Source organism: Triticum urartu, chromosome 1 (assembly GCF_003073215.2).
Source record: "Triticum urartu cultivar G1812 chromosome 1, Tu2.1, whole genome shotgun sequence".
Classification (NCBI taxonomy): domain Eukaryota; kingdom Viridiplantae; phylum Streptophyta; class Magnoliopsida; order Poales; family Poaceae; genus Triticum; species Triticum urartu.
The window spans coordinates 109229272-109257122 of NC_053022.1; the positions used below are offsets into that span (position 1 = coordinate 109229272).

General features: G+C 46.1%; 2 protein-coding genes across 2 annotated transcripts; one reads left to right on the forward strand and one right to left on the reverse strand.

The window, feature by feature from the left end:
• Positions 1-16366: 16366 nt before the first annotated feature.
• Positions 16367-17849, forward strand: LOC125550823. Its single transcript, XM_048713921.1, has one exon. The coding sequence runs from the start codon at positions 16822-16824 to the stop codon at positions 17701-17703; it is 882 nt and encodes a 293-aa protein (XP_048569878.1). The 5' UTR covers positions 16367-16821; the 3' UTR covers positions 17704-17849.
• A 4371-nt stretch (positions 17850-22220) lies between these two features.
• LOC125550830 (tubulin gamma-2 chain) lies at positions 22221-27607 on the reverse strand. Its single transcript, XM_048713929.1, has 12 exons — positions 27208-27607; positions 26180-26380; positions 25892-26003; positions 25290-25690; positions 25057-25110; positions 24870-24974; positions 24068-24142; positions 23952-23996; positions 23714-23842; positions 23272-23376; positions 23137-23198; positions 22221-22623 (listed from the first exon to the last, which is right to left on the reverse strand). Exons 1-11 carry the CDS (start codon positions 27334-27336, stop codon positions 23145-23147), a joined length of 1410 nt encoding a protein of 469 aa, XP_048569886.1. The 5' UTR covers positions 27337-27607; the 3' UTR covers positions 22221-22623; positions 23137-23144.
• Between the last annotated feature and the right edge of the window lie 244 nt (positions 27608-27851).

Below are 27851 nucleotides of genomic sequence, written 5' to 3' on the forward strand. Positions count from 1 at the left end.
GTGCCTGGTCTTCTTGTGAAACGTGGGCTCCTTGGCAAGTGCAATAGCTCCAGTGTTGTCACAGAAGAGTTTGATTGGCCCCGACGCATTGGGTATGACTCCTAGGTCGGTGATGAACTCCTTCACCCAAATTGCTTCATGTGCTGCCTCCGAGGCTGCCATGTACTCCGCTTCACATGTAGATCCCGCCATGATGCTCTGCTTGCAACTGCACCAGCTTACTACCCCACCATTCAAAATATACACGTATCCGGTTTGTGACTTTGAGTCATCCAGATCTGTGTCGAAGCTAGCGTCGACGTAACCCTTTATGACGAGCTCTTCGTCACATCCATAGACAAGAAACATTTCCTTAGTCCTTTTCAGGTACTTCAGGATATTCTTGACCGCTGTCCAGTGTTCCTTGCCGGGATTACTTTGGTATCTACCTACCAAACTTATGGCAAGGTTTACATCAGGTCTGGTACACAGCATGGCATACATAATAGAACCTATGGCTGAGGCATAGGGGATGACACTCATCTCTTCTATATATTCTGCCGTGGTCGGACATTGAGCTGAGCTCAATTTCACACCTTGCAACACAGGCAAGAACCCCTTCTTAGACTGATCCATATTGAACTTCTTCAATATCTTATCAAGGTATGTGCTTTGTGAAAGACCTATGAGGCATCTTGATCTGTCTCTATAGATCTTGATGCCTAATATATAAGCAGCTTCTCCAAGGTCCTTCATTGAAAAACTCTTATTCAAGTAGGCCTTAATGCTGTCCAAAAGCTCTATATCATTTCCCATCAAAAGTATGTCATCTACATATAATATGAGAAATGCTACAGAGCTCCCACTCACTTTCTTGTAAACGCAGGCTTCTCCATAAGTCTGCGTAAACCCAAACGCTTTGATCATCTCATCAAAGCGAATGTTCCAACTCCGAGATGCTTGCACCAGCCCATAAATCGAGCGTTGGAGCTTGCACACCTTGTTAGCATTCTTAGGATCGACAAAACCTTCCGGCTGCATCATATACAATTCTTCCTTAAGGAAACCATTAAGGAATGCCGTTTTGACGTCCATTTGCCATATCTCATAATCATAGAATGCGGCAATTGCTAACATGATTCGGACGGACTTTAGCTTTGCTACCGGTGAGAAAGTCTCATTATAGTCAACCCCTTGAACTTGTCGATAACCCTTAGCGACAAGCCGAGCTTTATAGATGGTCACATTACCATCCGCGTCTGTCTTCTTAAAGATCCATTTATTTTCTATGGCTCGCCGCTCAACAGGCAAGTCAGTCAAAGTCCATACTTCGTTTTCATACATGGATCCTATCTCGGATTTCATGGCTTCTAGCCATTTGTCGGAATTCGGGCCCGCCATCGCTTCTTCATAGTTCGAAGGTTCACCGTTGTCTAACAACATGATTTCCAAGACAGGGTTGCCGTACCACTCTGGTGCGGAACGTGTCCTTGTGGACCTTCGAATATCAGTAGGAGCTTGATCAGAAGTATCTTGATCATCATCATTAACTTCCTCTCTAGTTGGTGCAGGCACCTCACGAACATTTTCTTGAGCCGCGCCATTTTCCGGTTCAAGAGGTAATACTTCATCAAGTTCTACTTTCCTCCCACTTACTTCTTTCGAGAGAAACTCCTTCTCTAGAAAGGATCCGTTCTTGGCAATAAAGATCTTGCCTTCGGATCTGAGGTAGAAGGTATACCCAATAGTTTCTTTAGGGTATCCTATGAAGACGCATTTTTCCGACTTGGGTTCGAGCTTTTCAGGTTGAAGTTTCTTGACATAAGCATCGCATCCCCAAACTTTTAGAAACGACAGCTTAGGTTTCTTCCCAAACCATAATTCATACGGTGTCGTCTCAACGGATTTCGACGGAGCCCTATTTAAAGTGAATGCGACAGTCTCTAAAGCATAGCCCCAAAAAGATAGCGGTAAATCGGTAAGAGACATCATAGATCGCACCATATCTAATAGAGTGCGATTACGACGTTCGGACAGACCATTATGCTGAGGTGTTCCAGGCGGCGTGAGTTGTGAAACTATTCCACATTTTCTTAAGTGTGTGCCAAACTCGTGACTCAAGTATTCTCCTCCATGATCTGATCGCAGGTACTTGATTTTCCTGTCACGTTGATTCTCAACCTCACTCTGAAATTCCTTGAACTTTTCAAAGGTCTCAGACTTGTGTTTCATTAAGTAGACATACCCATATCTACTCAAGTCATCAGTGAGGGTGAGAACATAACGATAGCCACCGCGAGCCTCAACGCTCATTGGACCGCACACATCAGTATGTATGATTTCCAATAAGTTGGTTGCTCGCTCCATTGTTCCTGAGAACGGAGTCTTGGTCATTTTACCCATGAGGCATGGTTCGCACGTGTCAAATGATTCATAATCAAGAGACTCTAAAAGTCCATCTGCATGGAGCTTCTTCATGCGTTTGACACCTACGTGACCAAGGCGGCAGTGCCACAAGTATGTGGGACTATCATTGTCAACCTTACATCTTTTGGTACTCACACTATGAATATGTGTAGCATTACGCTCGAGATTCATTAAGAATAAACCATTCACCATCGGAGCATGACCATAAAACATATCTCTCATATAAATAGAACAACCATTATTCTCGGATTTAAATGAGTAGCCATCTCGAATTAAATGAGATCCTGATACAATGTTCATGCTCAAAGCTGCCACTAAATAACAATTATTGAGGTTTAAAACTAATCCCGTAGGTAAATGCAGAGGTAGCGTGCCGACGGCGATCACATCGACCCTGGAACCATTCCCGACGCGCATCGTCACCTCGTCCTTCGCCAGTCTCCGCTTATTCCGCAGCTCCTGCTTTGAGTTACAAATGTGAGCAACTGCACCGGTATCAAACACCCTGGAGCTACTATGAGTACTGGTAAGGTACACATCAATTACATGTATATCACATATACCTTTTGTTTTGCCGGCCTTCTTGTCTGCTAAGTATTTGGGGCAGTTCCGTTTCCTGTGACCACTTCCCTTGCAATAAAAGCACTCAGTCTAGGGCTTGGGTCCATTCTTTGGCTTCTTCCCGGCAGCTTGCTTGCCGGGCGCGGCAACTCCCTTGCCGTCCTTCTTGAAGTTCTTTTTACCCTTGCCCTTCTTGAACCTAGTGGTTTTATTCACCATCAACACTTGATGTTCCTTTTTGACTTCTACCTCTGCTGATTTCAGCATTGCAAATAATTCGGGAATGGTCTTTTCCATCCCCTGCATATTGAAGTTCATCACAAAGCTCTTGTAGCTTGGTGAAAGCGACTAAAGGATTCTGTCAATGACTGCGTCATCCGGGAGATTAACTCCCAGCTGAGTCAAGCGGTTATGTAACCCAGACATTGTGAGTATGTGCTCACTGACAGAACTATTTTCCTCCATCTTACAGCTGAAGAATTTGTCGGAGACTTCATATCTCTCGACCCGGGCATGAGCTTGAAAAACCATTTTCAGCTCTTCGAACATCTCATATGCTCCATGTCTCTCAAAACGTTTTTGGAGCCCCCGTTCAAGCTGTAAAGCATGCCGCACTGAACGAGGGAGTAATCATCAGCACGTGTCTGCCAAGCGTTCATAACGTCTTGGTTCTGTGGGACGGGTGCGTCACCTAGCGGTGCTTGTAGGACATAATCTTTCTTGGCAGCTATGAGGATGATCCTCAGGTTCCGGACCCAGTCTGTATAGTTGCTGCCATCGTCTTTCAGCTTGGTTTTCTCTAGGAACGCGTTGAAGTTGAGGACAACGTTGGCCATTTGATCTACAAGACATATTGTAAAGATTTTAGACTAAGTTCATGATAATTAAGTTCATCTAATCAAATTATACAATGAACTCCCACTCAGATAGACATCCCTCCAGTCATCTAAGTATAACATGATCCGAGTTAACTAGGCCGTGTCCGATCATCACGTGAGACGAACTAGTCAACGTCGGTGAACATCTTCATGTTGATCGTATCTTCTATACGAGTCATGCTCGACCTTTCGGTCTTCTGTGTTCCGAGGCCATGTCTGTACATGCTAGGTTCGTCAAGTCAACCTAAGTGTTTGCATGTGTAAATCTGTCTTACACCCGTTGTATGTGAACGTTGGAATCTATCACACCCGATCATCACGTGGTGCTTCGAAACAACGAACTGTCGCAACGGTGCACAGTTAGGGGGAACACTTTCTTGAAATTATTATGAGGGATCATCTTATTTACTACCGTCGTTCTAAGCAAACAAGATGTACAAAACATGATAAACATCACATGCAATCAAATAATAATAGTGACATGATATGGCCAATATCACATAGCTCCTTTGATCTCCATCTTGGGCTCCATGATCATCTTGTCACTGGCATGACACCATGATCTCCATCATCATGATCTCCATCATCGTGTCTCCATGAAGTTGCTCGCCAACTATTACTTCTACTACTATGGCTAACACGTTTAGCAATAAAGTAAAGTAATTTACATGGCGTTTCTCAATGACACGCAGGTCATACAAAAAATAAAGACAACTCCTATGGCTCCTGCCGGTTGTCATACTCATCGACATGCAAGTCGTGATTCCTATTACAATAGCATGAACATCTCATACATCACATATATATCATTCATCATTCATCACAACTTTGGCCATATCACATCACAGAACACTTGCTGCAAAAACAAGTTAGACGTCCTCTAATTGTTGTTGTAAGTTTTACGTGGCTGCAATAGGGTTCTAGCAAGAACGTTTTCTTACCTACATGAAAACCACAACGTGATTTGTTAACTTCTATTTACCCTTCATAAGGACCCTTTTCATCGAATCCGCTCCAACTAAAGTGGGAGAGACAGACACCCGCCAGCCACCTTATGCAACTAGTGCATGTCAGTCGGTGGAACCGGTCTCACGTAAGCGTACGTGTAAGGTTGGTCCGGGCCGCTTCATCCCACAATACCATTGAAGCAAGATAAGACTAGTAGCGGCAAGAAAGTTGAAACATCAACACCCACAACAAATTGTGTTCTACTCGTGCAAGAGAACTACGCATAGACCTAGCTCATGATGCCACTGTTGGAGAACGTTGCAGAAAACAAAAATTTTCCTACGGTTTCACCAAGATCCATCTAGGAGTTCATCTAGCAACGAGTGATCGGATTGCATCTACATACCTTTATAGATCACGCGCAGAAGCGTTCAAAGAACGGGGATGAGGAAGGCGTACTCGACCTGATCCAAATCACCGGAGATCCTAGCGCCGAACGGACGACACCTCCGCGTTCAACACACGTACGGTCAGCGTAACGTCTCCTCCTTCTTGATCCAGCAAGGGGGAGAAGAGGTTGAGGAAAATGGCTCCAGCAGCAGCATGACGGCGTGGTGGTGATGGAGCTGCAGTACTCCGGCAGGGCTTCGCCAAGCTCTATGGAGGAGGAGGATGTGTTGGAGAGGGAGAGGGAGGCACCAAAGGCGTGGTGTGAGAGGCCCTCCTTCCCCCACTATATATACGGAGCCTAGGGGGAGGGGGCGCCGGCCCTAGGATATGCAATCTCCTAGGGGGGCGGCGGCCAAGGGAGGAATCCCTCCTCCCCAAGGCACCTAGGAGGTGCCTTCCCCTTTTAGGACTCTTCCTTTCTTGATCTCCTGGCGCATGGGCCTCTTGGGGCTGGTTCCCTTGGCCCATATAGGCCAAGGCGCACACCCCTACAGCCCATGTGGCCCCCCGAGGCAGGTGGCCCCACCCGATGGACCCCCGGGACCCTTCCGGTGGTCCCGGTACAATACCGGTGACCCCGAAACTTGTCCCGACGGCCGAAATAGCACTTCCTATATATAATTCTTTACCTCCGGACCATTCCGGAACTCCTCGTGATGTCCGAGATCTCATCCGGGACTCCGAACAACATTTGGGTTACTGCATATACATATCCCTACAACCCTAGCGTCACCGAACCTTAAGTGTGTAGACCCTACGGGTTCGGGAGACATGTAGACATGACCGAGATCGCTCTCCGGTCAATAACCAACAACGGGATCTGGATACCCATGTTGGCTCCCACATGCTCCTCGATGATCTCATCGGATGAACCACGATGTCGAGGATTCAAGAAACCCCGTATACAATTCCCTTTGTCAATCGGTATGCTACTTGCCCGAGATTCGATCGTCGGTATCCCAATACCTTGTTCAATCTCGTTACCGGCAAGTCACTTTACTCGTACCGTAATGCATGATCCCGTGACCAGACACTTGGTCACTTTGAGCTCATAATGATGATGTATTACCGAGTGGGCCCAGTGATACCTCTCCGTCATACGGAGTGACAAATCCCAGTCTTGATCCGTGTCAACCCAACAGACACTTTTGGAGATACCCGTAGTATACCTTTATAGTAACCCAGTTACGTTGTGACGTTTGGTACACCCAAAGCACTCCTATGGTATCCGGGAGTTACACGATCTCATGGTCTAAGGAAAAGATACTTGACATTGGAAAAACTCTAGCAAACGAACTATACGATCTTATGCTATGTTTAGGATTGGGTCTTGTCCATCACATCATTCTCCTAATGATGTGATCTCGTTATCAATGACATCCAATGTCCATAGTCAGGAAACCATGACTATCTGTTGATCAACGAGCTAGTCAACTAGAGGCTTACTAGGGACATGTTGGTGTCTATTATTCACACATGTATTACGATTTCCGGATAACACAATTATAGCATGAATAAAGACAATTATCATGAACAAGGAAATATAATAATAATGCTTTTATTATTGCCTCTAGGGCATATTTCCAACAAGGGGGGGAAGGGAGGGCAACCATACCTAAGGCCTGGCGCCTCCCTCTCCCTCCCGTGACACATCTCCCTCCTCCCGCAGCGCTTAGCGAAGCCCTGTTGGAATCCCGCTACTTCCACCACCACGCCGTCGTGTTGTTGGATCTTCATCAACCTCTCCTCCCCCCTTGCTGGATCAAGAAGGAGGAGACGTCGCTGCTCCGTACGTGTGTTGAACGCGGAGGTGCCGTCCGTTCGGCGCTAGAATCATCGGTGATTTGGATCACGACGAGTACGACTCCATCAACCCCGTTCTCTTGAATACTTCCGCGCGCGATCTACAAGGGTATGTAGATCCACTCCTCCCTCGTTGCTAGATGACTCCATAGATTGATCTTGGTGACACGTAGGAAAATTTTGAATTTCTGCTACTTTCCCCAACAGTGGCATCATGAGCTAGGTCTATGCGTAGTTTCTATGCACGAGTAGAACACAAAGTAGTTGTGGGCGTTGATTTTGTTCAATATGCTTGCCGTTACTAGTCTTATCTTGATTCGGCGGCATCGTGGGATGAAGCGGCCCGGACCGACCTTACACGTACTCTTACGTGAGACTGGTTCCACCGACAAACATGCACTAGTTGCATTAGGTGGCTGGCGGGTGTCTGTCTCTCCCACTTTAGTCGGATCGGATTTGATGAAAAGGGTCCTTATGAAGGGTAAATAGCAATTGGCATATCACGTTGTAGTTTTTGCGTAGGTAAGAAACGTTCTTGCTAGAAACCCATAGCAGTCACGTAAAACATGCAAACAACAATTAGAGGACGTCTAACTTATTTTTGCAGGGTATGCTATGTGATGTAATATGGCCAAAAAGATGTGATGAATGATATATGTGATGTATGAGATTGATCATGTTCTTGTAATAGGAATCACGACTTGCATGTCGATGAGTATGACAACCGGCAGGAGCCATAGGAGTTGTCTTAATTTATTTATGACCTGCGTGTCAACATAAACATCATGTAATTACTTTACTTTATTGCTAACCGTTAGCTGTAGTAGTAGAAGTAATAGATGACGTGACAACTTCATGGAGACACGATGATGGAGATCATGATGATGGAGATCATGGTGTCATGCCGGTGACAAGATGATCATGGAGCCCCAAGATGGAGATCAAAGGAGCTATATGATATTGGCCATATCATGTCACTATTATTTGATTGCATGTGATGTTTATCATGTTTATACATCTTGTTTACTTAGAACGACGGTAGTAAATAAGATGATCCCTCATTAAAAATTTCAAGAAAGTGTTCCCCCTAACTGTGCACCGTTGCGACAGTTCGTTGTTTCAATGCACCACGTGATGATCGGGTGTTTGATTCAAACGTTCACATACAACGGGTGTAAGACAGATTTACACATGCAAACACTTAGGTTGACTTGACGAGCCTAGCATGTGTACAGACATGGCCTCGGAACACAAAAGACCGAAAGGTCGAGCATGAGTCGTATGGTAGATACGATCAACATGAAGATGTTCACCGATGATGACTAGTCCGTCTCACGTGATGATCGGACACGGCCTAGTTGACTCGGATCATGTAATCACTTAGATGACTAGAGGGATGTCTATCTGAGTGGGAGTTCATAAGATGAACTTAATTATCCTGAACATAGTCAAAAGGTCTTCGCAAATTATGTCGTAGCTCGCGCTTCAGTTCTACTGTTTAGATATGTTCCTAGAGAAAATTTAGTTGAAAGTTGATAGTAGCAATTATGCGGACTAGGTCCGTAAACCGAGGATTGTCCTCATTGCTTCATAGAAGGCTTATGTCCTTAATGCACCACTCAGTGTGCTGAACCTCGAACGTCGTCTGTGGATGTTGCGAACATCTGACATACACATTTTGATAACTACGTGATAGTTCAGTTAAACGGTTTAGAGTTGAGGCACCGAAGACGTTTTGAAACGTCGCAAAACATATGAGATGTTTCGAGGGCTGAAATTGGGATTTCAGGCTCGTGCCCACGTCAAGAGGTATAAGACCTCCGACGATTTTCTTAGCCTGCAAACTAAGGAGAAAAGCTCAATTGTTGTGCTTGTGCTCAGATTGTCTGAGTACAACAATCGCTTGAATCGAGTGGGAGTTGATCTTCCAGATGAAATAGTGATGGTTCTCCGAAGTCATTACCACCAAGCTGCTTGAGCTTCGTGATGAACTATAATATATCAGGGACATATATGATGATCCTTGAGATATTCGCGATGTTTGACACCACAAAAGTAGAGATCAAGAAGGAGCATCAATTGTTGATGGTTGGTGAAACCACTAGTTTCAAGAAGGGCAAGGGAACAAAGGGATACTTCATGAAACGGCAATTCAGCTGCTGCTCTAGTGAAGAAACCCAAGGTTGAACCCAAACCCGAGACTGAGTGCTTCTGTAATAAGGGGAACAGCCACTGGAGCAGAATTACCCTAGATACTTGGTAGATGAGAAGGCTGGCAAGGTCGATAGAAGTATATTGGATATACATTGTGTTAATGTGTGCTTTACTAGTACTCCTAGTAGCCCCAGGGTATTAGATACCGGTTCGGTTGCTAAGTGTTAGTAACTCGAAATAAAAGCTACGGAATACACGGAGACTAGCTAAAGGTGAGCTGACGATATGTGTTGGAAGTGTTTCCAAGGTTGATATGATCAAGCATCGCACGCTCCCTCTACCATCGAGATTGGTATTAAAATCTAAATAATTGTTATTTGGTGTTTGCGTTGAGCATAGACATGATTGGATTATGTCTATCGTGATACAGTTATTCATTTAAGGAGAATAATGGTTACTCTGTTTATTTGAATAATACCTTCAATGATCTTACACCTAAAATGAATGGTTTATTGAATCTCGATCGTAGTAGTACACATGTTCATGCCAAAAGATAGTAATGATAGTACCACCTACTTGTGGCACTGCCACGTAAGTCATATCGGTATAAAACGCATGAAGAAGCTCCATGTTGATGGATCTTTGGGCTCACTCGTTTTTGAAAAGTTTGAGGCATGCGAACCATGTCTATTGGTGTATATGCATGAAGAAACTCCATGCAAATGGACCGTTTGGACTCACTTGATTTTGAATCACTTGAGACATGCAAATCATACCACATGGGCAAGATGACTGAAAGCCTCGTTTTCAGTAAAATGGAACGAGAAAGGAACTTGTTGGAAGAAATACATTTTGATGTGTGCAGTCCAATGAGTGCTGAGGCATGTAGTGGATATCGTTATGTTCTTACTTCACAGATGATTTGAGTAGATGTTGAGTACATTTACTTGATAAATCACGAGTCTGAATTATTGAAAGGTTCAAGTAATTTCAGGGTGAAGTTGAAAGATCGTCATGACAAGAGGATAAAAGATCTATGATATGATCATAGAGATGAATATCTGAATTACGAGTTTGGCATAGAATTAAGACATTGTGGAAATTGTTTCACAACTAATACAGCCTGGAACACCATAGTGTGATGGTGTGTCCGAACATCATAACTGCACCCTATTGGATATGATGCATACCATGATGTCTCTTATCAAATTACCATGATAGTTTATGGGTTAGGCATTAGAGACAACCACATTTACTTTAAATAGGGCACCACGTAATTCCGATGAGATGACATCGTATGAACTATGGTTTAGGAAAACCTAAGCTGTCATTTCTTAAAAGTTTGGGGCTGCGACGCTTATGTGAAAAAGTTTCAGGCTGATAAGCTCGAACCCAAAGCGGATAAATGCATCTTCATAGGACACCCAAAACAGTTGGGTATACCTCCTGTCTCAGATCCGAAAGCAATAAGGGATTGTTTCTAGAATCGGGTCCTTTCTCGAGGAAAAGTTTTTCTCGAAAGAATTGAGTGGGAGGATGGTGAAGACTTCATGAGGTTATTGAACCGTCACTTCAACTAGTGTATAGCAGGGCACAAAGAGTTGTTCCTGTGGTACCTACACCAATTGAAGTGGAAGCTTATGATAGTGATCATGAAACTTCAGATCAAGTCACTACCAAACCTCGTAGGATGACAAGGATGAGTACTACTTCAGAGTGGTACGTGATCCTGTCTTGGAAGTCATGTTGCTAGACAACAATAAACCTACGAGCTATGGAGAAGCGATGGTGGGCCCGGATTCCAATAAATGGCTCGAGGCCATAAAATCCGAGAGAGGATCCATGTATGGAAACAAAGTGTAGACTTTGACAAAACAGCTCGATGGTCATAAGGCTGTTGAGTACAGATGGATTTTAAAAGAAAGACGGACAATGATGGTAAATGTCACCATTAAGAAAGCTCGACTTGTCGTTAAGAAGTTTCCGACAAGTTCAAGGAGTTGACTACGGTGAGACTTTCTCACTCGTAGCGATGCTAAGAGTCTGTTGGAATTATATTAGCGATTACTGCATTATTTATGAAATCTTGCAGATAGGATGTCAAAACATTGTTTCCTCGACGATTTTCTTGAGGAAAGATTGTATGTGATACAACCGGAAGGTTTTTGTCAATCCTGAAAGATGCTAATAAGTATGCAAAGCTCCAGCAATCCTTCTAAGGACTGGAGTAAGCATCTCGGAGTTGGAATGTACGCTTTGATGAGATGATCAAAGTTTTGGGTGTATACAAAGTTTATGAGAAACTTGTATTTCCAAAGAAGTGAGTGGGAGCACTATAGAATTTCTGATGAGTATATGTAGTTGACACATTGTTGATCAGAAATGATATAGAATTTCTGGAAAGCATATAGGGTTATTTGGAAAGTGTTTTTCAATGGAAAGCCTGGATCAAGCTACTTGAACATTGAGCATCAAGATCTATAAGGATAGATCAAAACGCTTAATGGTATTTTCAAATGAGCACATACCTTGACATGATCTTGAAGGTGTTCAAGATGGATCAGTCAAAGAAGGATTTCTTGGCTGAGTTGTAAGGTATGAAGTTAAGACTTAAAGCTCGACCACGGCAGAAGAAAGAGGAAGGATGAAGGTCGTCCCCTATGCTTTTGTTATAGGCTCTATACGGTATGCCATGCTGAGTACCGCACCTGATGTGTGCCTTGCCACATATCTGGCAAGAGGGTACAAAGGTAATCTAGGAGTAGATCACCAGATAGCGGTCTAAATTATCCTTAGAGGAATGAGGATATGTTTCTCGATTATGGAGGTGATAAAGAGTTCGACGTAAAGAGTTACATCGATGCAAGCTTAACACCTATCCGGATAGCTCTGAGTAGAGATGCCGGATACGTATAATGGAGCAACAATTTAGAATAGCTCCAAGTAGAACAGTTATTTGGAATAGCTCCAAATAGAACGTGGTAGCTGCATCTCGGAGATGACATAGAGATTTGTAAAGCACACACAGATCTGAAAGGTTCAGACCCGTTGACTATAACCTCTCTCACAAGCATAACATGATCAAACCCAGAACTCATCGAGTGTTAATCACATGGTAAATGTGAACTAGATTATTGACTCTAGTAAACTCTTTGGGTGTTAGTCACATGGGGATGTGACCTTGAGTGTTAATCACATATCGATGTGAACTAGATTATTGACTCTAGTGCAAGTGGGAGATGTTGGAAATATGCCCTAGAGGCAATAATAAATTAGTTATTATTATTATTCCTTGTTCATGATAATCATTTATTATCCATGCTAGAATTGTATTGATAGGAAACTCAGATACATGTGTGGATACATAGACAACACCATGTCCCTAGTAAGCCTCTAGTTGACTAGCTCGTTGATCAATAGATGGTTACGGTTTCCTGACCATGGACATTGGATGTCACTCATTTTGATCCGTATATAGTCCATAGTGGAATCTCGTATAGGAAGGGATCTTGATGGATGGGGGCGCCTCAAGAAGATACATGCCAATAAAATATTTCGGACAAACAAATGTATGCCGGCAACATTGTTTCTGAAACGGGAAATGTTTACAATCGGCTGGCCGGCTGAACATTCAGTTGGTCGCCTCTGTCGCGCGTGATCAGCCTGATGGACCCTCCACCTTATCTCCTTTCTTCGTTGCCCACTTGTTCTTCTTCATATGGACGCATATTCTTCCTCCATCAGCTAGCCTTTTGGCTGCAGTGCAGCCCATGTCGCTGCCATCATGCCAATGGAGTTTCTACCGGAAGCGTTGCTTAGGATGATGCGCTCGATTGTCTTGCCGATCACGGCTGCATACGCACTCCACCTCTCCGTACAGGGCTCGGGAGTGCCGGAGTTGCAACTACCAGGCAAAACGCCGCAAGCGGTAGCTGTTTTGCTACAACCGTGGTCGCCGGTGCTGGAAGAGAAGACCACGTCGGCACTCTTTCTTTGCAACCGCATAGAGCAAAGTTGCAACCTTTGTCGCGTTTTGCCTGGCAGTTGCAACCTCTCTCCGTTTTGCCGGGGGAGGGGGGGCATTGTATGGAAGAAGAGGTATAGGAAGGGATCTTGATGGATGGGGGCGCCTCAAGAAGGTACATGCCAATAAAATATTTCGGAGGAACAAATGTATATCGGCAACATTGTCTCTGAAAGGGCAAATGTTTACAATCGGCTGGCCGGCTGAACTTTCAGTCAGTCACCTCTGTCGCGCGTGATCAGTCTGATGGACCCTCCACCTTATCTCCTTTCTTTGCTGGCCACTTGTTCTTCTTCATGTGGACGCGTATTCTTCCTCCATTAGCCAGCCTTTTGGCTGCAGTGCAGCCCATGTCGCTGCCATCATGCCAATGGAGTTGCTATCGGAAGCGTTGCTCAGGATTGTGCGCCCGATTGTCTTGCCGGTCACGCCTACATACGCACTCCACCTCTCCGTACAGGGCTCGGGAGTGCCAGAGCTGCAACCGGCCAGGCAAAATGCTGCAACTGCCAGGCATAACGCCGCAAGCGGTGGCGCGTTTTGCTACAACCGTGGTCGCCGGTGCTGGAAGAGAAGACCACGCCGGCACTTTTTCTTTGCAACCGCATATAGCAAAGTTGCAACCTCTGTCGCGTTTTGCTACAATCGATAAATCCAGAGCTGGAACCAACATGTGATTTTGCTGCATCCTCTGGTTTGTTTTCTGCGGCGACAACAGGGACTCCCTTCGTTCCTAAATATAAGTCTTTTTAGAGATTTCACTACAAACTACATATGAATGTATATAAACATGTTTTAGAGTGTGGATTCACTCATTTTGATCCGTATATAGTCCATAGTGGAATCTCGTATAGGAAGGGATCTTGATGGATGGGGGCGCCTCAAGAAGGTACATGCCAATAAAATATTTCGGAGGAACAAATGTATATCGGCAACATTGTCTCTGAAAGGGCAAATGTTTACAATCGGCTGGCCGGATGAACTTTCAGTCAGTCACCTCTGTCGCGCGTGATCAGTCTGATGGACCCTCCACCTTATCTCCTTTCTTTGCTGGCCACTTGTTCTTCTTCATGTGGACGCGTATTCTTCCTCCATTAGCCAGCCTTTTGGCTGCAGTGCAGCCCATGTCGCTGCCATCATGCCAATGGAGTTGCTATCGGAAGCGTTGCTCAGGATTGTGCGCCCGATTGTCTTGCCGGTCACGCCTACATACGCACTCCACCTCTCCGTACAGGGCTCGGGAGTGCCAGAGCTGCAACCGGCCAGGCAAAATGCTGCAACTGCCAGGCATAACGCCGCAAGCGGTGGCGCGTTTTGCTACAACCGTGGTCGCCGGTGCTGGAAGAGAAGACCACGCCGGCACTTTTTCTTTGCAACCGCATATAGCAAAGTTGCAACCTCTGTCGCGTTTTGCTACAATCGATAAATCCAGAGCTGGAACCAACATGTGATTTTGCTGCATCCTCTGGTTTGTTTTCTGCGGCGACAACAGGGACTCCCTTCGTTCCTAAATATAAGTCTTTTTAGAGATTCCACTACAAACTACATATGAATGTATATAGACATGTTTTAGAGTGTGGATTCACTCATTTTGATCCGTATGTAGTCCATAGTGGAATCTCGTATAGGAAGGGATCTTGATGGATGGGGGTGCCTCAAGAAGGTACATGCCAATAAAATATTTCGGACGAACAAATGTATGCCGGCAACATTGTTTCTGAAAGGGGAAATATTTACAATCGGCTGGCCGGCTGAACTTTCAGTCGGTCGCCTCTGTCACGCGTGATCAGCCTGATGGACCCTCCACCTTATCTCCTTTCTTCGTTGCCCACTTGTTCTTCTTCATATGGACGCATATTCTCCCTCCATCAGCCAGCCTTTTGGCTGCAGTGCAGCCCATGTCGCTGCCATCATGCCAATGGAGTTTCTACCGGAAGCGTTGCTCAGGATGATGCGCTCGATTGTCTTGCCGATCACGGCTGCATACGCACTCCACCTCTCCGTACAGGGCTCGGGAGTGTCGGAGTTGCAACTACCAGGCAAAACGCCGCAAGCGGTAGCTGTTTTGCTACAACCGTGGTCGCCGGTGCTGGAAGAGAAGACCACGTTGGCACTCTTTCTTTGCAACCGCATAGAGCAAAGTTGCAACCTTTGTCGCGTTTTGCCTGGCAGTTGCAACCTCTGTCCGTTTTGCCGGGGGAGGGAGGGCACTATATGGAAGAGGAGGTATAGGAAGGGATTTTGATGAATGGGGGCGCCTCAAGAAGGTACATGCCAATAAAATATTTCGGAGGAACAAATGTATATCAGCAACATTGTCTCTGAAAGGGCAAATGTTTACAATCGACTGGCCGGCTGAACTTTCAGTCGGTCACCTCTGTCGCGCGTGATCAGTCTGATGGACCCTCCACCTTATCTCCTTTCTTTGCTGGTCACTTGTTCTTCTTCATGTGGACGCGTATTCTTCCTCCATCAGCCAGCCTTTTGGCTGCAGTGCAGCCCATGTCGCTGCCATCATGCCAATGGAGTTGCTACCGGAAGCGTTGCTCAGGATTGTGCGCCCGATTGTCTTGCCGGTCACGCCTACATACGCACTCCACCTCTCCGTACAGGGCTCGGGAGTGCCAGAGCTGCAACCGGCCAGGCATAACGCCGCAAGCGGTGGCGCGTTTTGCTACAACCGTGGTCGCCGGTGCTGGAAGAGAAGACCACGCCGGCACTTTTTCTTTGCAACCACATATAGCAAAGTTGCAACCTCTGTCGCGTTTTGCTACAATCGATAAATTCAGAGCTGGAACCAACATGTGATTTTGCTGCATCCTCTAGTTTGTTTTCTGCGGCGACAACAAGGACGTCCTCATTTGTTGCGACCGGCAAGGTAAAAGCTTCTACCGCTGAGCTTTTCTGCTACCACTATGACCGGCGAAAGTAGCAACCATGAGGTGGTGTGCAACAAGCAATTTGTTTCGGGAAAAAGCCAGAGCTGGAATCAGCTTTTGGTTTTGCTACAACCGGCAAATTCAGAGCTGGAATCGGCATGTGATTTTGCTGCATCCTCTGGTTTGTTTTCTGCAGCGACGACGGGACGTCCTCATTTGTTGCAACCGACGAGGCAAAAGCTTCTACCGCCGAGATTTATTGCTACCAAGATGGAACCGTGCCCGACGATGGTGACCACGGCGAGCTTCAACGAATAGGGTCGACACGGCGAGCTGCAACGGCGACCGCAGGATGTTGTGGGGCAGCTGGACGCGGTGGCCATGGTCCAGGGATGCTAGGGGAGGCGAGCTCATGCGCTGGACTTGGGCGAGAGCACGGCGCGGCACCTAGAAACTTGAGTTCACGCGCCTTGTTCGCGAAACCACCACGGCCCCACCGCCTTTGCACAATGCCACAATGCACTCCGATTCCGGCCAATTTCTGGACTGCGCGCCCGAGTCGAATTCGGCTCCCACTTGTTTCAACCGCCATGACCCTTGATGAGCTATATAAGCAGGCCCCGGTTCCGCTCTAGGAGCACAGCCTGCGACGTTCTCGCAGTCAGCCAAATTACTCACCACCACCCAAGTTCGTCCGCTCGTGTACGCGCAGCTAGACATGGCCATGGCCACCGCCGTGAACGAGCACGTCCTGCTCAGCCATCCCGACAAGCTGGTCCTGCTCGCCGAGATCCCGGCCGCAGACTCGTGCGGCTCGTCCTCGTCGCAGCCCGACGTCACCTTCCGGCTGGTCGTCGAGCAATGCAGCGACTACGGCGGCGGCCCCGTGGACGTCGACACGATGGAGGACGTCTCCTGCCGCGTGCCGCTCCGCGACCTGGGCCGCCGGGCCGCCGCGGACCGGGCGTTCGCGGGCCTCGTGGCCAGGCTCGACAACCCGATGATACGCCCGGAGGTCGCGACGGAGGCCCGGAGGGCCGCGGAGCGCGTCGGGGCGAGGCGCGGCGCGGCCGGCGGGCTCGCCGGCGTGGAGTTCCGCCTCCGCGTGGTGTTCGTCGACGACGGCGCGTCCGAGGAGCCGGCGGCGTCGGACGAGGACGACGAGAGCGGGAGCGACATGGAGTTCGGGGAATTCGACCTGAGCGGCGCGCGGAGCCTGCACGGCCAGCGGGCCGTCGCCGCGTACGAGGACGACGACGAGGACGGCTGCGGCGCCCAGTTCACGGTGCGCCCGTACCGCGCGGGGGAGGGGGCGAGCCTGCTGCTGTCGGGCTTCGAGGCGCGCTCGGACGGCCCCGAGCTGACCGAGCAGCACGAGCTGACGTCGCATGACATGCGCCGCCTCGTGCACCTGGCGCTGGAAGGGGGCGCGAGCATGGAGGAGGACGAGGCCTACCAGCGAGCGCTGGCCGGCGGCACGGCCGTGTCCCGGGCGTCGCGCGCCGCTATGGTCGACCAGGCGCTGCAGTCCGCGAGCCAGCAGCAGCAGCAGCGGTCCAAGTCACCGAGCCCGATCTTTCCGATGCGTTCCGGATTCTGATGCCGGCCGGATTGCAACAAACTTTCCTTTTTACGTGTCTTTTGGTTGGAAACCCCCACCGTGTAAAGTTGGAATACTCATTTCTTTTATTAGGGTCACAAGTTGGAAATTGGAATACTCTTGTGTGTAATGGCTCGTGAAACCTAGTTCGATCACATTGTAACTGTATTGGCTCTATCGAGTAAAAAAGTGACTCTTAAGAGAAGAGAGAGAATTGAATATGGGCGCTTATAGGCGCCGGCGCACCGGCTGAACTGTTGGGCCGGTCAAATCCCAACCGTCCGATACATCGGTTCCCAACCGTCTGATTGCTTTGTTTTGAGAGTCAAACACACAGAAAAAAAACACGCACGAGAAACACGGAACAAAGGACAGCGTGCGCACAAGCCAGATCTGTGCGCTCGTGGGCCGCCTGCGATCTTGCTTGCCACCGCGACACCGCGCCCATCACCCGTGCTCACCTGCCGCTTGCCTGACAGTCGTGTCTGGCACTTGCCTTGGCTGCCTCTGCTCGTCATGGTTGCAACTCGAACACAGGAGGGTTCCAACGTGCTGTCATCATGGTTGGAGCATCCCGGCGTCCCCATCTCCGGCTCGCCGCTTGTCAACTTGCACCGCCATGTCTAGCAAAAAAAGCAACAAAAACCTCCAGTGTTGGGTTGAAGCAAAAAGATTTGCCGGTTCCAGCAAAAAATAATGATGGTTCCAGCAAAAATCTCAACAGCACAAAAACTTTGGTAGTAGATTTGTAGCAAAAAAAAAATAGCTAGTTCCAGCAAAACGAAACACCGGTTCCAACAAAAAATCATGCCGCTTTGAGCAAGAATGTTTGCTGGTTCCAGCAAATTACATGACACTGATGCGTGTTGGATGTAGCAATTGAGAACATTGGTTGTAGCAAAAACTCAAACGGTGGTAGCAAAGAAATTGATGCGCTGGTTCCCCCAAAAAAACATGGTAGCAAAATATTTGATTGGTTCCAACAAAAACCGAGGTTGGTTGTAGCAAAAATGTACAGTGGTTGTACCAAAAACAAATGACATGGTAGCAAAAAATTGGGTTGGTTCCATGAAAAAGAAACGAACATGTGTTGGAAATATGCCCTAGAGGCAATAATAAATTAGTTATTATTATATTTCCTTGTTCATGATAATCGTTTATTATCCATGCTATAATTGTATTGATAGGAAACTCAGATACATGTGTGGATACATAGACAACACCATGTCCCTAGTAAGCCTCTAGTTGACTAGCTCGTTGATCAATAGATGGTTACGGTTTCCTGACCATGGACATTGGATGTCGTTGATAACGGGATCACATCATTAGGAGAATGATGTGATGGACAAGACCCAATCCTAAGCATAGCACTAGATCGTGTAGTTCGTATGCTAAAGCTTTTCTAATGTCAAGTATCATTTCCTTAGACCATGAGATTGTGCAACTCCCGGATACCGTAGGAGTGCTTTGGGTGTGCCAAACGTCACAACGTAACTGGGTGGCTATAAAGGTACACTACAGGTATCTCCGAAAGTGTCTGTTGGGTTGGCACGAATCGAGACTGGGATTTGTCACTCCGTGTAAACGGAGAGGTATCTCTGGGCCCACTCGGTAGGACATCATCATAATGTGCACAATGTGATCAAGGAGTTGATCACGGGATGATGTGTTACGAAACGAGTAAAGAGACTTGCCGGTAACGAGATTGAACAAGGTATCGGGATACCGACGATCGAATCCCGGGCAAGTATTGTACCGATAGACAAAGGGAATTGTATACGGGATTGATTAAGTCCTTGACATCGTGGTTCATCCGATGAGATCATCGTGGAACATGTGGGAGCCAACATGGGTATCCAGATCCCGCTGTTGGTTATTGACCGGAGAGTCATCTCGGTCATGTCTGCATGTCTCCCGAACCCGTAGGGTCTACACACTTAAGGTTCGGTGACGCTAGGGTTATAGAGATATTAGTATGCGGTAACCCGAAAGTTGTTCGGAGTCCCGGATGAGATCCCGGACGTCACGAGGAGTTCCGGAATGGTCCGGAGGTAAAGAATTATATATAGAAAGTGCTATTTCGGCCATCGGGACAAGTTTCGGGGTCACCGGTATTGTACCGGGACCACCGGAAGGGTCCCGGGGGTCCACCGGGTGGGGCCACCTGCCCCGGGGACCACATGGGCTGTAGGGGGTGCGCCTTGGCCTATATGGGCCAAGTGCACCAGCCCCTAGAGGCCCATGCGCCAAAGGGACAAGAGGAGGGGAGAGTCCTAAAGGGGGAAGGCACCTCCGAGGTGCCTTGGGGAGGATGGACTCCTCCCCCCTTGGCCGCACCCTTCCTTGGAGGAAGGGGCAAGGCTGCGCCCTCCCCCTCTCCCTTGGCCCTATATATAGTGGGGGGGAAGGGAGGGCAACCATACCTAAGGCCTGGCGCCTCCCTCTCCCTCCCGTGACACATCTCCCTCCTCCCGCAGCGCTTAGCGAAGCCCTGTTGGAATCCCGCTACTTCCACCACCACGCCGTCGTGTTGTTGGATCTCCATCAACCTCTCCTCCCCCCTTGCTGGATCAAGAAGGAGGAGACGTCGCTGCTCCGTACGTGTGTTGAACGCGGAGGTGACGTCCGTTCGGCGCTAGAATCATCGGTGATTTGGATCACGACGAGTACGACTCCATCAACCCCGTTCTCTTGAATGCTTCCGCGCGCGATCTACAAGGGTATGTAGATCCACTCCTCCCTCGTTGCTAGATGACTCCATAGATTGATCTTGGTGACACGTAGGAAAATTTTGAATTTCTGCTACGTTCCCCAACAACATGGTGGTAGCAAAAAAATTGATTGGTTCCAACAAGAACTGAAGATGGTGGTAGCAAAACTGAAAACCGGTTGTACCAAAAAGCAAATGACATGGCAGCAAAAATTTGAGTTGGTTCCATAAAAAAAGAACATGGTTGTAGCAAAATCTTACACTGGTTCCAGCAAAAATCAAGGGCGTTGACAGTAAAAATTGGGGCTGCTTCCAAAAAAAGAAAATGTTGGATCTCCATCACTTGTCACCGTGGTTGCAACGCCTCAACGCCGGCCTCCGCGGCTCTCCATCACTTCTCGCCGCCATCGGCAGCACCGGTGAGTGTTGGTTTGCAGCGCTGGTCGCTGGGGGGGGGGGGCAGCCACGGTGGGGGGGGCGCGGTGGCCATGGCTGGCGGCACAGCCGGTTGCCGGTGGGGGAGGCGCAAGCATCTACAGAGAGGAAGAAAAGGGGCGAGCGGAGGAGGTTGCAGTAGAGATGCACGAGCGAAGAATGAGTGGATGGTGTTGTCCCTGAAGAGATAAGGTAATGCGGGAGATGGTCGTTCGGTGGTGGGTCTACATGGAGAGAAAGAGAGCGGTGCGACCGGCGAAAGGTTTACCATTGAGTATTGACGTTCTAGCCATAGAAGTTCAATAATTTTTTTTGCAGGAAAAGAAAAATGCGGCTGCTTCTTACTCCCTCAGTTCACAAATATAAAACACATTTTAGGCCTATTTTGAAAGCACATTATTTCTAAAAGCATAGTAATCCAAAACTATGGTATTCTAATGCTTGGGCAATGAACACCACAGTTTCTGAAAACTAAAGTTTTTCCTTTGCTTTGGTAAAACTACACAATCTGTTGAAGTTACCTCGTTTGACCTATTATTACGATCCTAGAGATAGCTAGGTGAACCTAACTCAGCTAAACCAATTATTAACACCTGGCTAGTTTGTGCTAACGGTTGCCGCATGCATGCTGCCGTGAACAAGTCGGCATATGTCTCCAGGTACAGCACAGGGAGTAAAGTAGGGTATGTAGAAGACCACGTGCCTCTCTTTCTATGTGGTGAGCTTGGTTTGTGGCTAGAACATGAGGAACGGCTCACATCTGATGGAGGACAGAAGATAGAGATCAGTATAGAAAACAATATTACTCCCTCCATTCCTAAATATAAATTCTAGAGATTACAATATAAACAACTCCCTCCGTTTCCTAAATGTAAGTCTTTGTAGAGATTACACTATAAACCACGTACTGATGTATATAGATGCATTTTAAGTTTAAATTCATTCATTTTGCTCCGTATGTAGTCCATCTAGTGAAATCTCTACAAAGACTTATATTTAGGAACGGGAGAGTACATACGGAGCAAAATAAGTGAATCTACACTTTAAACTACATCTACAAAGACTTCTATTTATAAACGACATGTGTATTGCATTAGCCGTTGAAATTGTTCATGTTTTCTACAGTACATACTCCCTCAGTCTCATAATGTAAGACATTTGCACAAGCTATGTTAACTTGCAAAATGTCTTACATTATGAGACATAGGGAATACAGTAAAAAATTACCACAATAGACCCGCCATAAGAGACTGAGGTGAGCTATCGAAGAATGAAGCTGCAAGAGTGAGAGCTGGCGCACACTCGACGATAGTATGACAGAAAACGAATCAAACTGTGACAAGATACACAAGCTGCCTAGGAGACGAGCAGAAGAAACGAAACCGCAAATAGCACAGGTTTAAAAGTACAACATGCGCCGTTTATACAAACTGTCAAACTGACTAGATTACATTTCTGGCAACTGTTATGTCGCCAGCAAAGAAGGTTGGCGCAATAATAACTTGGCAGAAAACCTGTAAACCTCACACAGCACCAAAAGCATCATCACTACAGATTGTACACGCAAAACAAAACAGCATAAAGATCTGGTTGCAGTGGATCCCGAAATATACATGGCACACTGAACTAACGGAGAAAGGCAAAAGTCTAAGAAAGCAGATAACTGCGTCAACCAATTCCGTACCACACTAGCACTACGTTGGGGTGGGATTGAGCTTGAGCAGACTGATGTCCATCTGACAGCTACAGTCGCATCATTGTATAACCAGCAAGACCTGCGTGTAGAAAACTCTTTTCAGTCAAGTAAACTTCTGCAGCAAATGTCAAACATAAAAACTACTCCAAGTATGAACCTTGATTCACTCATCATAGACCAATGTGTTACTACACTAGCCACCTAGCTGCTTTTGGTAATTGGAAAATTTCTGGAGTTATTCAATACTGAAAGGTAACCTTATAAAACTTCACAAAAGAGGATCTTAGAAGTCATGACTTAAAGAGGTGCATCTTTTGTTATTTACACGAATATAAACATAAATAAATGGTTAAAGATTACTAGGGTTAAAGGATTTAGTAATGCAACTGCCAACGATCGGAGTAGATCTATTTCCAGACGACAACGTTCTACCAAATAAAAGGAGATTGCGAATAATGTAGGAATTGTTCAACAAGGCCATGTGAGAACAATCATCCAACTTTTCAGCAAGGTTTCGAGTAGCTATTCGAGTCAATATGCCCATATATCAAACTACATTAGGGCTTTGCAGTGCCCAATTTTGAGACATTACCTTGGTATTTACACAACTAACTTCGACTCAAGTGCGGCCGCAACATTTGCATCTCCAATGTCCTGTTTTCATTACATAAAGCTCGTCATCTCATATCATGGAACACACATTATATAAAATGGAGTTTGAGAGTACCTCCATCCCCCATTTGATGTAGTCAGGTGATTCGCAAGCCTTGTATTCATCAACCAGGCCCTCTATAATTTCTCGAGATTCATCGAATTCAGAGAGATCATTGTCCTGCATATTGTGGCCAGACAGATGATCAGCATATAAGGATAAGCTTCCCACAATAATATGTGGTACTCCAGGGTATGTCCTAAGAAAATCACATGGGTGGTTATGTTACTGGAGGAAAATAATATAGCTTCGATTTCCAGTCAGCATTACATAAAACAGCTACCAAAGTGTCTTTGTTCTGTGTTATCAAACAGGCTTTTGATCTTGAACAATAACATCAAGAGTTTCAGGTGCAAAGCATTCATAAATTCCACAAGCCTTATAACATTCATACTACTTTAAAAGCAAACAAATTCTAAACAACTAAGAAAACTATGAAGAAATATAGTGTTCTTACCGCAAACATCGGGAACTTCCTGTAGTTGTCAAGAAAGGCTTGCTTTTTCCTCAGCTTTTCATACTGCCCCAGACATTTGCTGAATAAGTGACGGATGCTAGTATGATTTGCTAACATCAAACCACTAACCTGTGGCAAAGCATTGTTTATTAGAATGATAGCATTAAAAAAATGCACCCTCTGCTCCCAAATGTAAGACATTTTTGCAGTTCATCACAAGAAAGAAAGATCACTTTACCCTGTGGGTGGTTTGAACATATGGTGATTTCCTTGACAATGCAACCTGCAATTGAGGTGCTCATAAATTAAAGTGTCAAGAAGCTAAACTGAAATTTACTCTAGTTGGGTGCTCACCTGAATGCTTGCAGGTCCCCACTCTACGAAGTTAACAAGCTTCCTTTCACGTATCCTTTGTAGGCTCTCATGGACCTACATACATGAGATGACCAAAGTTAAGCACCGAAGAATAGATAAATCAACAGGATACATAAAAACCATCATTAAGCTCCAGTTAATTGCTACTGAGCAATAAATACCTAGTATGTAATATGTACATCAATATATTTACAAAATGAAATGCATGTACTCCCTCTGTAAAGAAATATAAAAGCATTTAGATTACTACTTTAGTGATCTAAACACTCTTATATTTCTTTACAGAGGGAGTACGTGTTATTTTCACCTCTTGCAGGATAAACAAGAGCCTCTGAGGGAAAAGTAAATACAATTGTTGTTATGGTTCAACGTCATGATGAAAAACTACAGTGCTAAGTGGCGGAGCTAGCGAGGAATGGTTGAGGGGGCCAATGGTGAATTATAATTTTCTGGAGGGGCCAAAAACTGTATTTCTCTCAATTTGTATAACCAAAAAAAAGCTTCTTCACAAAAAATCCATAGGCTGGGGGGGCCATGGTCCCTGCAGCAATACAAATAGCTCCGCCAGTGGTGCTACATGTTTTTTAGGAACTTCTGATATTGAAGTGGACAGACAGGGTTTGCTTCCTATGAATAAGGCAATGTGCAGTGCAAAGCCAAAGACATAAAATTTTACCTTTTGACTGTTTTATGTGAATGCATAGTGCCACAATTGGCAATATCATAATTAAGTTGGTATACATAAGCATGGCACCAGTAAATCTATTCAACAGAACTGTACCTGTGTTGGGTCCACCTCTCCTTGAATGATGTTAAGTATGGAGATGTATTTAGCCTGACTAGCTTCCTTGGTACGTGCGTAAGATGACACCATTATGTTCTTTGTCTGCAAGATAGAATAGATAAAAGGTTCAAACTCATGAAGACAAAGGAGATTAGAAAGCAACCTGGGGCAGGGGTAACATTACCTGCAGAAGTCGTCTCATAACATCTAATACCGTCGTCTTGCGTATCATGTTAACCTGCAGTGGCACACATCCTCAAATCAGGTCAAGCATTTGTCACCAAAAAAAGCGGAAAACAAAAATGTAGCAAGTCTGACACAAAAACACTGGCCCTAAATTTCAGCCAATGCAACTAGAAAGTTAATAAATACAGAAGACGTAAATTCAAAATGTAACAACTGGGGAAGCAAAGTTACCTGTCGTTCGACGGTCAATGGAGTATAACCTGTCATAAGAAAATGGCACCTTGGAGTAGGAATCAAGGAGGCGAGAAGGCCAGCCAGATCATTATTCATATATCCAGGATACCTCAAGGTGGTTGTGCTTGCAGACATAACAGTGGAAACCAAAGAGTTTGTTTGTGCAAAAGTAGGATTTGCTAAATGAAGACGTTCAACGGCAATTCTGTTAAGAGCCGTATTGTCAAGAACAACCACACAGTCAGCATTCAGTGTCAGCCGCTTCAGAGTTAAAAGGGAGTTGTATGGTTGGACAACAACATCACTCGTTTCCATCTGGTTTGGAAAGACACTATATGTCTGTACAAGCTTCTTACTGTATCGATCATTTAGGGTCTCCAGCACATAAGAACCCATACCTGAACAAGGGCAACATGGACTGCATTAGACAATTAAACAAAATACTAGTACATAGTGAACAACATGATAGACACTCTTGCAATACAGCTATTAACAAATAACTAAGAAGGAATGATAAAGTGAAAAGGACAGCTATTACAAAGAACTAAGAAGGAATGATAAAGTGAAAAGGGAGGAATCAAACTACGAGAGCCAGTTACCTGAACCAGTTCCACCAGCAATGGAGTGGCATAAAACAAAACCCTCAAGGCTATCACTTCCATCTGCTTCTCGATCTACCATGTCCATGATATCATCAACAACTTGTTCGCCCTAAAATTTAAGAATAGGATAAAGCATTAATCTAAAAGGTCTACTGGTATCTGAAATGCAAAATGCAGAATTGGCTTATGGACATGACACAATAGAAAACATGTACTGTTGGTAAGCTTATAGTAATAATTATAAGTCTACTGAATGAAAACCAAGACACAGAGATGCAATCGCACCTGATGATATCCACTAGCCCAATTGTTTCCGGCACCACCACCATGCTCAGACAAATATATATTCTCGTGGTTGAATAGGTTCTTGTACTCGCTGTTCTGTATTCCATTGATCACTCTTGGTTCTAGATCCATAAGAAGAGCCCTGGGTATGTAGTGCTGATCATCTGCCTGGTAGAAAAAAACATCTTTCCTGTCTCCTCCCTGCAGAGAAAACATCTCTATGACTCTCATCTTAACCCAGCTACAAGCATAGGCAAGATACATGGAAACAACAGATGATGCATCCATTGATTTTGTACAAAAACAAAAGTACTTGGATACCAGGTTCACTCTGGCATAATCAAGCGTCTATATGACCCTCGTGCTAACCCATCTACCAGCATAGGCACTATAAATGGAAACAACAGATGGTGCACCCACTAATTTTAAACAAAAACATAAGTAGCGAAATACTCGGATACAAGGTTCACTTTCTGGCATAATCAAGACGCATTCTCACCAAAGCATTTCGCAAGGTTCTCAGATGCTCTACCCGTTGGGTTTAGTATGACTTATATGTACACTTATATGTACCAAATCACTTTCTTCTAACAGAAGATACCCTGTATTTAAGCCTATAAACATGCATTTTGGCACTGTACCTTGTTCATGAATAACAAAACTCCCTGAAGAAACGACTGTTACAATACAAATCAAAACTAACAGCAGCTATTGTGTTGACTGAAACCTATTAAGGTTCGCCTTTTAGGGTGAAATTGCTAAATTAGAGTAGTAAGTAGCATTTAAGTTACAGGCCTGCCAGGTTGAGAAACGTAACCACGCGCCATTTCACTAAATCCTGAAACTCATGTACTAAAACACCGTGCCCCAACGAGGAACAGATCGAACACACCGCGGCGCTCGCTGAACCACAGCAAACCCGCGGCCGAAAAACGGCCACCACCGAGCGAGCGATAGCGTCGGGCCGCCGGATCGGGCGGCGAAGAGGGAGAGAGGGGATAAGGGGAAGGCGTGCGGCGAGGGCGGACCTGCGTGGCGAAGTCCTCGAGGAGGCCGTCCTTGCCGATGCCGTGCTCGAGGCAGAGCTGCTTCCAGAACTCCATCCCGATCTGGTTCCCGCATTGCCCCACCTGTATCGTGATGATCTCGCGCGGCATCTCGTCGTCCTCCTCCTGCTCCGGCGGCGGCCGATGCCGCGGCTAGGGTTACCGCCTCGGGGACAACGGGGGAGGGCGGGGGGCTCGGCCGGCGGCGCGGTGGCCTAGGGTTTTGGGGTTGCTTCGTTTGGGCGCAAGGGCTGGCTGAGCCGTCCACCAACTGCGAGTGCCGTGGAGTGGAGTCGCTGGAGGGAAGCGGTGTGGCGTGGTGTGGTGGGGGTGGAAGCGGGAGGTGACGAGACGGAGAAACAGGAAGGGGAGACGGGGTTTGGCCGTTTGGGGGATGGAAGCGGAACAAAATGCGAGAATGCGCGCAAATTTCGAATTTTCAGGTGCGCCGGATTCGTGCGATTTTTTCGGCATAGTATAATGGGAAAAGGTGGATATCGATTCATATACCTCTTTCTTCTTCATTATTAATCAAAGTCGATTTTCCTGGTCCTTTGGATCTGGATCCAATGGTCATCATTTTCCTCCTACCCCACTCAACCGGTGGTCTTCTTTGTCCGCCAGAA

What these genes read in the sequence shown, in the direction of transcription:
- LOC125550830 (XM_048713929.1), bottom strand. Translation starts at nt 27,336, where the DNA reads ATGCCGCGCGAGATCATCACGATACAGGTGGGGCAATGCGGGAACCAG. An exon ending in GAGAGGTGGACCCAACACAG is followed by an intron (nt 24,143 to 24,869) that starts GTACAGTTCTGT and finishes TCATGTATGTAG; the next exon opens with GTCCATGAGAGCCTACAAAG. An exon ending in GGAAGTTCCCGATGTTTGCG is followed by an intron (nt 23,377 to 23,713) that starts GTAAGAACACTA and finishes CACAATATGCAG; the next exon opens with GACAATGATCTCTCTGAATT.
- LOC125550823 (XM_048713921.1), top strand. Translation starts at nt 16,822, where the DNA reads ATGGCCATGGCCACCGCCGTGAACGAGCACGTCCTGCTCAGCCATCCC.